This window comes from Melospiza melodia, chromosome 18, assembly GCF_035770615.1.
Source record: "Melospiza melodia melodia isolate bMelMel2 chromosome 18, bMelMel2.pri, whole genome shotgun sequence".
Lineage (NCBI taxonomy): Eukaryota > Metazoa > Chordata > Aves > Passeriformes > Passerellidae > Melospiza > Melospiza melodia.
The window spans coordinates 9,818,907-9,831,831 of record NC_086211.1 but is presented as its reverse complement, the minus strand read 5'-3'; the positions used below and the strand labels follow the sequence as shown (position 1 = coordinate 9,831,831).

Genomic DNA, 12,925 nt, shown 5'->3' with positions numbered 1-12,925 from the left:
TATCTTCTCTGATAGTTATTTATAAATGTCTTTTTCTCCTCAGAAAGTGCAGAAGGATTTCCAAGTTATGATACAGCATCTGAACAACTCCATGAGGCAGGGTATGATGCTTACATTACTGGACTGTGCTTCATTTCCATGGCTAATTTCCTAGGTACATGTGAAATCTTTTCCAAACCTTCTTCCTGATGCTCTCTGTAGCTGCTTATCACATACTGAATTTATTCTTCCTTCATCAGGTTCATTCCTCAGTCCTCCGAAAAACCATGTGTCTGCTAGATCAGAACTCATTGAACCTTTTTTTAACAAGTAAGTGGTTGTATAAATCCTGCTAACACAAGGAAGTACAACACCAGCTTCAGCAGATCTACCTCTAGCCATGGAATCAATAGCTAACTGCATTTTTCTTTAAACTGAAGTTTTTCTGGCTTTCTGATTCATGCTGGTATTGCTGGAGAGGCTATGAAATAAATACCTTTTGTTTTGAGGAGGATGGTTTACTTTCTGCTGACCTGTGAAAGGACACTTAGAGTACCTGGCCTGCTTTAATGGCCTTGCCATTATTTCTGGAGTAAGCTTTGGAAGTGGTGGAACTGAAGAAAAACTGGTCAGGTGTTCTTTATGTTGTAGAACCCTCAGTAACTGGTGATAGTGAAAACTGAGTGTGCTCATCAGGCTGGAAAAACTAAAATATCCCTGTGGTGTTCAGTCCAAATAACACAAAGCATTGGTATTGACATTGTTGGGTAACCCATTTTTAAGATGGCATAAGAAATATACGTGTATGATTTATGGAATGCTGCTATAAGCAGTATTTTGGTTTTGAATTGGATCTTCATGCAAACTCCTTGAACAAATTGAAGTAAAACTTGGGGAATCTAGAATCCTTTATGCACAGAGTCAATCCTTTACATAATTAATCTGTAGATTTTACCTTAGGAAACTTCTAAAGATGCTGCAATCTGTCACATAAAGAACAAGGAGTTGAAATTAAAAAGACTCTAGTGTTTACTCTGTGTAAATTCAAGAGAAATTCTTGAATTTCAAACCTGTAATACAAGAGTTGGCAAAATTAATTATTTTATCTTCAGATGGCCCACACAAATGAAAAAATCATTGTGATCAGTGGTGTTCACCTTTCATTGTTCTGAAAATTTTATCATTATAGTGACAGCAGTTGCTATGTTCTCTTGACACTGAGACATGTGAGGCAGTAACTCCATATATTTTAGCAGATGCTACAAATATTCCCTAGATGGAACATGGACCCACAGTGACTGCTTGATTTGAATGTGAGGGTAAAGATAGAATTGATCAGCACAATTTCATTTTAAGATGGGATTTGTCACTAGGTTGTTGGTACACACATGCCAAGTAGTAAGTGCCAATTGAGCAGGATAATTCTTCAATAATAAACCAAAATTCTTCCTAGAAATGCATATTTGCAACAAGTACAAACAGCAACTTCAGGAGCTGTCACAATAGTACATTTCAATTTAAGCTTTTCAAATTAATTGTGTACTTGAAATGTGACATTCCTCTAGGAGTGGCATTTCAAAGTTGTGAGTGAGTGAGAGAAGCCTGCTGTGTCTGTTCTGGCTTCAGGGTTAACTGCCTGACTGCAAAGAAAGGGAGAGTTTACAAACTGTAGGGAGAACAGCTGCCTTTTTTTTTAAAACTTTTTTAAGCAAGAAATGAAAATTACTGTTTGCAAGAAAAGAATGTTTGTCCATTCTGCCATTATTGAGAACATATAGTTTTAGAAAAGCTATATATTGTTTTTAAATCATGGAAGCTTGGAAGACTTGCCATGTCTTGCCTTCACATAATTTTAGAAGCTTTGCCATATTCTAACTAACATCTGCCATATCACCCAAGTCAGAACCTAGAGGTGAGGCTCTCATCTTTTCCTTACAGCAAGCAGACCAAGGCTGGTATTTTTCAAGCTAGTTTTCTTTCTCCTATAATGTAAAACTAGCAAACCAGAATAAGGCAACTATTTTTTTCTTTTTTTTTTTAGATAAAGAATATTTAAGTACATGTCAGAAGTCAGAGCTGTGGGGTGTTTCAGTGAACAAGGCTTTTGCTCTGTTCACTCAGTCCCTGCAGGTCTCCGTGTGCAGCATTTGGTGTTTTTAGCACCTGGAGCAGCACCCAGGGCTCTGCAGTTCAGAGTTCCCTGATATCCCCTGGTGAGTGTGCTGCTCCTGGGGCTTTTTGGCAGGTGTGCCCTGGGCTGCCAGCCAGCTCCTGCTGCACCTGCTTGGCTCCAGTTTGTGGTCTAGACTCTTTCCCCAGCTGAGCATCCTCTTTCTGCTGGGGAGGAAAACACAATCTTCCTCCTTCCTCCAGAAGTCCTACTGATCCTCTGGGCAGCAGTCAGAACAAGGAAAGCTTTTCCTTTGTAGTCATATTCTTCAAGCAAAACACAAACTACAGCATGCAAACAGAAAGCTGAACAAATGGAAGTTATACCTTGTGTCCCAAGTTTTTCCTGAAAGAAGCTGAGCAGAGGAGTTTAGTGTAAGGCAGATATTTAGAAGCAGTGTTCTCAGTTTGAACTGTTATCCAGACAGTCTTGAAAATGTTCTTTAAAACAGACCATGATTTTTTGTGTTGTGTATAAAGTCTTAATTTCAAGATATCTGTGTATTAGATGTTTATATTTAACTACAGTTCAGTGATTAAACTTTCACATCATTGCTAGGACTTTGGAAATGTTTCCTGTTTGAATGGGCTTGCACTAATGTGATTTAAATTAGTAAATTTAAAATTAAAAAATCAAGCTTTGATTTTTATGAACTTAGCTTTCAACTGAAGGTAGTACTTTTTTCCAGAGTAATGTTGATATCTTTCATTATGTCATCAAAATTATGGAACTTCCTGGCTGGCTGTTCAACAGTAATGGCCAGGATATATGTTAATGTTCATATAGAATAATGATGAACATAGGTAAAATCTTTACTTTTAGGGCTTTTGTGAGAGTGGAACTGATTAAAAACAGACTTTCCCTTAGGGTTGTTTGGCTCTTTTAGGCATAATGCAGTAAGTTATATGATAAACAACTCAATAAAGCAGGAATTCCAGAGATGCATTTCTGTAATCTTTATGCTTTATTGTATATACAACATCTTTGAAAAATCCTGTTTGTCTGCTGTGAGTAATCCCCAGTGAACATTTATGAGTTGAGATGATGGGACTCTTTATTGCAGTATCTAAACTCTTGTGTGTATAATTTGGGTACTGTTATTGTCTCATACACTTATGAGTTGGTTTGAAATTTTTTGACTGGTTTAGGGCAATGGCTCTTCCATTTATTCCTGCCCCCACCCACAAGCCCCACAAACTTTTAATGACAATGTTCTTTTGTATCTCCTTGGGTTGTTTGAATGCTGTTTATTCTTTTGCTGTAGCTGGAGGCAGAGGATGGAAGAAGTGTAGAGAAATGAGAACACCATATTTTATTGAGCTGAATAGCATCATGGCCTGTAGAAATAGAAATTAGCTTAGAAATGTTTTTTATACAATGGATATCAGAAACCAAAATCCATGCAAATCACTTGGGTTTGTGCTATATTTCTAGAAAGTTTCTCATAGGGAGCTGTGTTCTCTGGCATGTACTGGAAATCCCTCAGCTTTTCTATTAATTTACTTTTCTTTGCAAAATTACTGCAAAAGGAGATTGGTGTGTTTTTGTGCAGTTTTACCAATAACTTCCCACTCTCACTGTAGGAATACTTGCAGCCACGTGTGGCTGAAGTAGTCACTGACCTGGACTGGTAAACTGAGCTGGGTTAAAAGAAATCTCTTTTCTTTTTTCAGCTAGATCCATTTCTCTGCACAGTTCACCACACAGCTGTGAAAACTTTCATCCTAGCTCAGTGCAGAGGAACAATGTTGACTCCTTGAGATTATTTCTGCACTGCTGTGACTGGCACAGTGATAGCCTTCCTCTCCTCGTTCCCTTTGACTTGCCACAGAAACAACTGTTTTCCAAGTAGCTCCCTCAAAATACCCCAGAGTTCTTATTGAGAAGTGGATTTCTGTCCTCTGACTGTGTGATCTGGCTGTAGTCCCTAAACAGTGTAGGAAATAATATTTTTTTAGCTTGGTCTGCTTAGCTTTTAAGGAAGTACAGCTATGACACTGATTCTCACAACACTAACTCACAACTTCATCAATCCAGCTAATTCAATATAGAGCTCATGCTGTCATACAGAAAAGTCTTATTAATTTAAATGTTCTGCAGTTAAATGAGGAATCCTAGAACCACAGTTATGGATACTTAATTATGGATTATGTTGGAGCTCAGTGTTCATAATCCATGTGGTGTAAGTTAGTGCTGCAAGCTGCAGTTACTTCTGTTACACACCTGAAGTGCACTTGATACTAAAATCAGTATTTAGGCTGCAGGGAGTACAGGTGTATGTGTGTGTGCTGTTTAGTGACATAATTGTTTGGCCAAACAAATAAATGTAGGATTTGTCTCAGGGAATAAAAACCTGATCCTAATTAATTTCAGGTAAATGTATTTTTTTGTCAGTAGTGTGTTCTTGCAGTTGGCCACTGTATTGCTTTCCTCAATATGATAAACCCTGGGGCAGGGAAGCTTAACTAGTTTTCTCCCAGAAGTTTTTGTTGTGTTTTTAGTAGACTTCATCTTTATTTTTATGAAAACCTACTAAACTTACTATTTGAGTGCTTTAAAAATCAATCCCAAAAAACTTGGCAAAAGTTTGTTCAGATTATAACTTGGCTTAAAACAAACCTACCTTTTTTTTTTTTTTTTAATAAAACCTCCCCCTTTTGCTGAGACTCAGAGGATAAATTAGGTGGGACAGTGTGTGGCACAACTGGTGCAAGTTCTCACTCTTGGATAAGGGATTGGGCTTAGAGGGTCTGTTTTGTTTTAACATACCTTAGAATAAGTTTGGGATGGTTATTCTGCTTCTTTAGAAGAAACATGTAAAAAAACTATAAAAAGGAAGAGGTCTTCAGGCAGAAATTTGCTAATGGTTCTTTTCCATATTGCTTTTAGGCTATTTCTTATGAGAGTAATGGACATACCATATCTCAATTTGGAAGGACCAGACTGTAAGTAGCTTCTCTCATTGGAAAAGTAGTACCATGCTGACACACTTCCTGGAGAAGGAAGTGAAAGATTAATTATGTATATCTAAAGCAAGGATATCAGCATATCTGTTAGCTGTGTTTAGGTTATTAGCTACTTATGAAATGATTTAAATGTGTCTGCTTCCTTGTTTTCCTTTAACAAAATACTAAACCCAGAAATTCTTCAACTTTGACCAGAGAATCTGTATTATAAAGGGGGCTGAAGAGAACAAATTAAGTTAATGTAACTAAATGAGAGAGTTTGAAATTAACAGCTTTATTGTTATTTTGGGGTACTATTCTTATGTACCATATCACAAAAAAGCAGGCTCTTCACACTGTCCCCTCCCCCCAGCAGTAAATACAGAATTCAAACTAGTGAGTAGCAAATGGTTCTGAAATCTTGTGGCCACTTTGTTTCTCAGTTGCTGTGCAGTAGTACCTCTCATTACCTTCAGCCTGAACATCAGGATTCTTTTGCCACATGGGATTATGATAATGGAAAAATATGACTTAAAATATTTTTACCTTTCTGGTTATTTCAGTTTACAGACCTGGAGCTGTAATTAATTCATAATATATTTAAATTAAACTAGATTCTACTACTGTAAATGTCCTTACTTTTATGGGATGTTTCATTATGAGGGGGAAAACTTTGGATGAGAGTTCCTACTGATGCCTTGACTTAATAAAGTGTGAAGCCCTGGAAGTCAGTCTGGTCCTTGATTAGATAAATGCTTAATTTTATATTGAGGAGTCAGATATGCAGTGTCTTGAAAATTGTACCCATTTGGAAGCAGTACTGATGTGGAGTGGAGACATTTTCCACTCCTTGCATTGGAAAGCTCAGACTGGAGTGTGGCTTTATTAGATGCCAGTGTAATAGTAACAGAATGCAGCTCTAGAGAGATGCAAGTAACTGTTGGAAAGTACATGCTGTAAGGGCATAAATTTAATTTTAAATTCAGTTAGGTGGTCAGATCACTGAGCTCTGGCTCTGCTGGAATGGTAATCTAATTACATTGCATCTTCCTTCCCCAACTGTTTGATACTGAGTGGAAGAATGGGTAAATACTGTGGGTCATTGAGAGAGTGCCAAAGCTACTAATTTGTAAAGATGCTACTTCCACTTGCTGGCCAACTTACAGGATTGTTTTGATACTTTGCCAAGAAGGGTTGCCAAAAAAGAGTCTGCCTCTGCAAGTCTGTCTCTTTTATCTGAAAGCCACTCCTGTAGAACAGACTGATGCAGATATTCTAGGAGAACCTGAGCCAAGGAGGCTCTCTAAGGCTCTAAACAGAAAGCATTGCAGGGGTGGCACATTTTAGCCACTGGCCTGGTTGTTTGGGCTGGCTGGTTTAGCCACTTCAGTTGCTTTCTGAGATGTAAACCCCACTGTGGGTTCAGGAAGCAGTCTGGTGGTTGTTTGCAGAGAAGCAAAGCCACCTGAAGAGTACAGCCAGGTTTCTGTGGGAGGTGCACTTGGGGTCTGTATTTTTAAAAAGGAGATGAGGCACAGCTGACAAGGTGACTGTTGTAATTTGTATGTTTCTGTTTGTCACATAGTGAAACAGCAAGTTTGTGCAATTTTTCCTTAAATAATGAATTTCAGTAACATGTTAAATAGTATTGAATATGTGAATGTGACTTTCATCATCTTTTGTTAAAATGTGTGTTAAAAACTCATTTAAAAGAATGAAGTTGCTGCACAAGATAAAAAGGAAAGGGAAGAAAAAACCACATAACCACATCAGATGACAGTTTTAGGATATTCTAAAGATACAAGCAGTGACTCTTATTTTAACAAACACATTTTTGTTTTGTAGTGCAGCCTAAACGAGATCATGTTCTTCATGTTACTTTTCCCAAAGAGTGGAAGACTAGTGACCTATACCAGCTTTTTAGTGCCTTTGGTGAGTGATAGAGTCTGTCTTGTTGTTGTTGGTGGTGGTGGTTTTTTGGTGATTTGGTTTTGTTTTGGTTTGGTTTTTTGTTTGTTATTATTAATAAGGTAAACTTCTGGTTTGTTTTGTTATTTTTAGTCTGTGGGTGCAGACTTATTGCTAGCGTAGGTAATGATGAATCTCTTGTAATGTTTGAATTTGATGTCCTGTGGACTTTGTAATGATGTGTTGAAAATTACTGTTCTTATTAACTGCTTTTTAGAACTCTTTATTTTGGTGCTTGTTGAATATTGTGGATCTTTTATCCTTTCATCTACAGCCTCTTCTGATAGGAAGTAAGAATTTATATAGGTGGAAAAAGAGAATGGGGATTGGTGTGGGACAGATGGAGGCTTTAGGAACAGGGTTCATCCTGCAGCCAGTGTAAAGCCAAACTCCAGCATGTGAGTCTAGGCAAGCAGTTAAGCTTGAAAATAACCAGGTTGATTTCCAGATTGTGAGCCATCCAAGTGAGAAGAAACAGCAGAAAGGGTAGTTAATAACTGGACCAGTAGTCCTGTTGTTGCTCTACTTAGTAGAAGTATGAAATGTAGGTATCTGGAGAGGTGAAGTAATAGATGATGTGGAAGAAGAGACCTTATCTCTTGTGGCCTGGTGCTCTGTCTGTGCAGGGTCTCTGGAGCTGCATCCAGCTCTCTCAGTTCCGTGTGAGCATTCGATCTTCACTGCAGCAGGGGTCAGTGGATTGGTAGGATTTAATAGCCCCGATTGGGAGATGTAGGAGAGAGAATGTAGAGAATGAACAGCAGCTCCGCGAGAATGTAGAAATGGCAGGATTCTCGTGGAGCTGCTCTTCGGGGTGAGGAGTGTGCTTTGTGCCCCTCGGCTCCCGGCGCTTTGTGCCCCTCGGCTCCCGGCGCTTTGTGCCCTTCGGTTCCCGGCGCTTTGTGCCCCTCGGTTCCCGGTTTCCCCCCCTCGGTTCCCGGCGCTTTGTGCCCCTCGGTTCCCGGTTTCCCCCCTCGGTTCCCGGCGCTTTGTGCCCCTCAGCTCCCGGTTTCTCCCCCTCGGTTCCCGGCGCTTTGTGCCCCTCAGCTCCCGGTTTCTCCCCCTCGGTTCCCGGCGCTTTGTGCCCCTCAGCGCCGCCGCTTCCCTACGTGGGACGGGCACGGCCGCCAGGGGGCGCGCTCATACGCCGCTCAAGGCTCGCTTTGGGACTTGCCGATTCCCGCGCCTCTCCAGATTTTAGAGCTGAATGTTTTCATATTTCCATTTACAAACTCCAGGTTTGTAATTAATCTATATTTTTTGAAGTCTTTTTGCCGTGATATTTCAAAAAACCCTGCAGATTATTCCTTCCAAAATTCTGGAATACAGAAGTACCCATGATTTTCCAGTTGTAGGTGGATAGGGGCAGAGTGGTACAGCGTGAGGTTAAGCGATTTACCAAAAGCTACAAAAAAAAAAAAAAAGGCAGTAGCAGACATGAATTATCCTAAGATATTACATCAGTTAAAGCAAAGTGTCTTGAAATCAAGCAGTATTAGTCGAATTTTACAGAAAAATTATTTTAGAATGAATTCAAGCAGAGTTATAGTCTTCCATGGAGCTTCTAACAAAATATGGTGAAACAGCTGAAAGGGCAGCAGTGTCACACTTGGAACTGGTTTACATTTGCTACTCTAGAAGGGGTGTTCATGATTCTGAAATCCTTCAGGACTGCCTGCATACCAACTGGACACCTGTTCATGCAAGATGTTTTTATAGTCTCAGGGGTGAATGTAGTTTCACTGTACCAGTACTTGCAGCACTATGCAGTCTCTTAGAAGACTTTAGATTCTTAAATTTGCATTGTTTATTTGGTCCTGCTGATGTGAAATAGGAAGTCATTAAAACAAGATTTGCTGGAATACAGCTTCGGTGTATAGCTTTAAGTTCTACTTAAATTAATGTCTTTGGGCTTTTGATTCAAACTCATACTATCGAAGTATTATAAAAACTACTGCTTAATTACCAGTAGAAATCATGTAGGAGATGTACAAGAACAGAGTATAAAAAAGAAAATGTTTCAATTATGTAATCCATCAGTATGATTTTATTCTGTGGACTTTATCAAGTTTGCATGTTTGAGCTAATATGTGGAGAATTTTCAAATTTCTTTATAGAAGAAATACATTTTACTTGCGCCTTCATGTCATTGTCCACCCATGCCACCACCAGTGGCATTCGTCAAAGTATCGAAGACTTGATGAGCAGAGAGAGAGATTTCCTGGTTTATTTCTCTAGAGCTGGTGTTCCATTACATTGCTGTCCATGGCTTATCTGCACTGGCCTTGCAGTGAGCTGGCACAGGGCTCTGGTGATTGCTAAATATTGTACTGCAGCTGCATTTGCTTTCCAGATCTTTATTTGCATTTCACCATACTTCTGAAATGCACAATATTTACTGAGTGCTTAGCAGTATTGCTGAATGATTTAATTTATTAATCTTATCTCTCCTAAATTCTTACTTCTTAATAATGATGAAATGTGGCAGTCTGAAGAGAGCATTTCTTAAGCATGGAGAGTTGCATAAGAGCATTTATTGTGGTTTGCTTCAGATTGGAACTCAGTGTCTGCTATTTAATGTTTGACTTTCTTTAAATTCTGTATTTAAAATTTATAAATCTGAGTATAAAAGCAAGATATGTTGGCAGGTGTTGAAACCCTTTATTAGCTAAAAATGCAAAGTCAAAAGTCATATGGAATGCATCAACCTTTCTGCAACAATAAATTAGGATCTCATACTGAAATTATGTGCCACCAATAGGTTGGATTTTTATTAATTTATTTTTATTTTGCACTTAGTGAAAATATGGATTCTGAAGTCCATCTGAATAACAGCTGAATTCCTTTAGGAATTTTTTTTTTGTCTGTTGCTGATCCTATTTTATACTGAGGGCACAACTGCAAGGTATTCAGGAGAATTTTTCTTTCTGATCTCTCTTTCAGTCTGCTCAGGTAGTTTGAAATTAATAAACTGTATATATAGGAAGAGGACACAATCTGGACAGCATTTCTGTGTTCCAGAGTTACAACAGAATATGGTCTCAGATGTCTGAAATGATTGTTCAGAAAATTTTGTAATTAGTAATACAAAATTGGAGAACTTTATACACAAATAATTTTAGAGCAAAGACTTAGCAATGCATATAGAGCAATATGAATTTGTACAGTAATTTCTGTCCTTTAAAGGAAACTCCATGTCGGGGTCCTGCTAGATTGCACTGCAGTTCTGAGCTGCAATCACAGCTCAGGCCTTGCTTGTGTTGGGAAATGTTAATGTCCTGCCAAAAGGATGTTCTCCCTACACCAAAGAGACTTAGCCATAGGCAGCAGAGTTCTGTGTTCTTCAAAGGCAAAATTATTAGAAATTGAATTTATGTGCCCTAAAATATGTTTAAAGAAATTCTAACTTCATGGTGTAGGCTCATCTTAATAGCAACCTTAGCCCTTCAGTACAGGGAGATGTCAGAAACCATACTGAATTAATTATGGTTTTGGCAATGATCAAAATTATTATAACTTAAACTCCTAAATAGCTGGCTACTCAAATGTATAACAGGCAAATGAAATCTATCTAGGCTTTTATTTTTTTATAATTAGAAAATCTGTTTATAATCTGGCTGGATTTCAGAAGAGATTTCTATAACCTTGTAACCCATAGACTAAATTAGATTTCAATAGATTAAACAACTGAGAATAAATGTATTTTAGCCATTTTGCATCGTTGTTTTTAACCTTGTAATGTCTGAAGGTTAAATGTTGTTGTAACATTATATATAACTTGATTTTCTAGTCTACGTGAAAAAAATGACACCAGTTTTCAATATCTGAATTGTACTAACAGTAAAGCACTTAGATAAGGACAGGAGAGGTAAGCACAGGAGATGTAAATGGATTTCAGACTATAATAAGACCTTGTGTCTGGAATGGGAATCCTTTCCTCTGCTTTTGCTTGATTATGAGCTCTTTTAGTGCTAATGTGACATTTTAAGCCATTCACATAGAAAATGCACTAACTGCTTGATGAATAGGGGGACTTATTTCCAGTCACTGTTCCATTGTAACAGCTTCCAAATGAGGTCCAGATTTTGTGCATTTGTCCTCATATTGACTCAAATTAAGTTTTTAGTTCACATCCAGGAAATTATGTATAGTGGGATTCAAACAAATCAAAGTTTGAAAATTTAGTATCTCAACAGTAGAGTTCTCCCTTGGTGTGATCAATCCTCTACCTACCCCTTTCGACTGGAATTTATCATCACTCAAAGAGCTGTTATTTATTTAAGTAAAGGGCTGAAATTCCCAGATAATCACTTCAGTTTATTTTGTAGACTCATACATGAAGGGAGGATGTGAGCGTCTGGGATGTACAGGATGCTCACGCTGCCCTGACTTTCTGGGCAGTTCCAGGCCCTTGTGCAACTGGGTATGAACTACACACCTGTACCGTGGACAAAAGCCTTCTCAAGTGCAGTTACTCCTACTTTTCTTTTTTATGTCATGTCATACCAGATAAAAGTGTGTGACTAAGTCTAAATTAAAAGTAATCTTAAAAATTTCTTTTGCTTTTCTAGGTAACATTCAGGTTTCGTGGATTGACGATACATCAGCATTTGTCTCACTGAGCCAGCCAGAGCAAGTACAAATAGGTGAGTGTTGGGTTTACTTCAGCCTTAAGACTTTAACTGGCTCCTGCAAAATGCTCTGAGCCAGCAGGGTCTGTGATTCTAATAGCAAAACCACTGACTTGCTTGGAGGAATTGGACTTCCATACAGCAGCACATGTGTGGCAGCAAAGACAAGCCCAAACTGGACTTGCTTGAGAGTTTTGTGTTTCATTCCATGACCCTCCAGTACCTAAACCTGTATGTAGAATAGTGCTGGTTTCTTCACTTGGGGCTGTATTTATTGAGGCTATTTACTGTTACTTTGCACAGGGTATAACTGTCAAAGACTTTTGTGGTTTTCACCTCCAAGTACCCTTTGGACTGATGCACATTTGGTTTGGTTTACATTTACAAGGAATAAATGCAGTGAGAAGCCTTTTGGTGCTATTGTAGAGCACATGCAAAGTAAGAGTGTCCAAAGAGCCTGGACTGTTAATATGCCTACAGTCTGTGTAGGAACAATGTGCAGTCTCTCCAGACATAAGTTTGTAAATTTTTATTTGAACATTTGAAAATATTGCTGTTAGTTATGTGGGAAAACAGTCTTCTTGGTGTGTTGGGTTTTAGGTTGGGTTTGTTTGTGGTTTGGGGATTTTATGTTGTTTTGGAGGTGGCTTTGGGGTGGAGTTTTTTAAAGATTTTTTATTTACTTTAGTTGAATCCAGAAGCTCTTAGTGGTTTCTCTAGTTGTTTTGGGCATTTATTTGAGTTCTGACCCATAACCTTACTTCAGGGAACAATGGCCTGAATTTAAGGCCATTATAGATGATCATTTGGGATATGTTGGGTAATGTAACCCCCATTTACTGAAATGCTTGCATCAAATGCTGTGGGACCAGTGAGAGCAGCAGTATATGTAACTCTTCTGATTTTCTGGCTAAAATTTTGTTGCACTTAAGAGCTTTTCAGACAGAATTCTTACTATTAAAAAAAGATATAAAACAGATTAGAAAACCCCACTGAGTTTACCTCATCTGTCCTTACTATGCTCAACTAAAGAAGCTTTCAGGGCCTGGATGTGCAATCAGTGCATCTCTGTAATTCCTTATGAACATCCTGGGAGTGTTGTTCATACTTCCTCATACACTCATAGCTGTGCAGAGGATATTGAGGGCTCACCAGCAGCCTCCTTGTAGCAATTGCTCCATAGCAGCAAGAGCCATTGTTTCTTCATCCATATGTAGATATAAGAATGAAAT

The 12,925-nt window shown here is 38.5% G+C and overlaps 1 protein-coding gene across 4 annotated transcripts in view; it reads left to right on the top strand.

The window, feature by feature from the left end:
- The window catches only part of PARN (poly(A)-specific ribonuclease), a 39,397-nt gene that overhangs the window by 13,964 nt on the left and 12,508 nt on the right, over positions 1-12,925 (top strand). For all 4 annotated transcript variants that reach the window (XM_063171054.1, XM_063171056.1, XM_063171053.1 and 1 more), the window contains 5 exons: positions 44-154; positions 240-309; positions 5,039-5,094; positions 6,940-7,026; positions 11,634-11,708. In XM_063171054.1, coding sequence (XP_063027124.1) covers positions 44-154; positions 240-309; positions 5,039-5,094; positions 6,940-7,026; positions 11,634-11,708 — 399 coding nt within the window. The remainder of the gene's footprint in view (positions 1-43; positions 155-239; positions 310-5,038; positions 5,095-6,939; positions 7,027-11,633; positions 11,709-12,925) is intronic.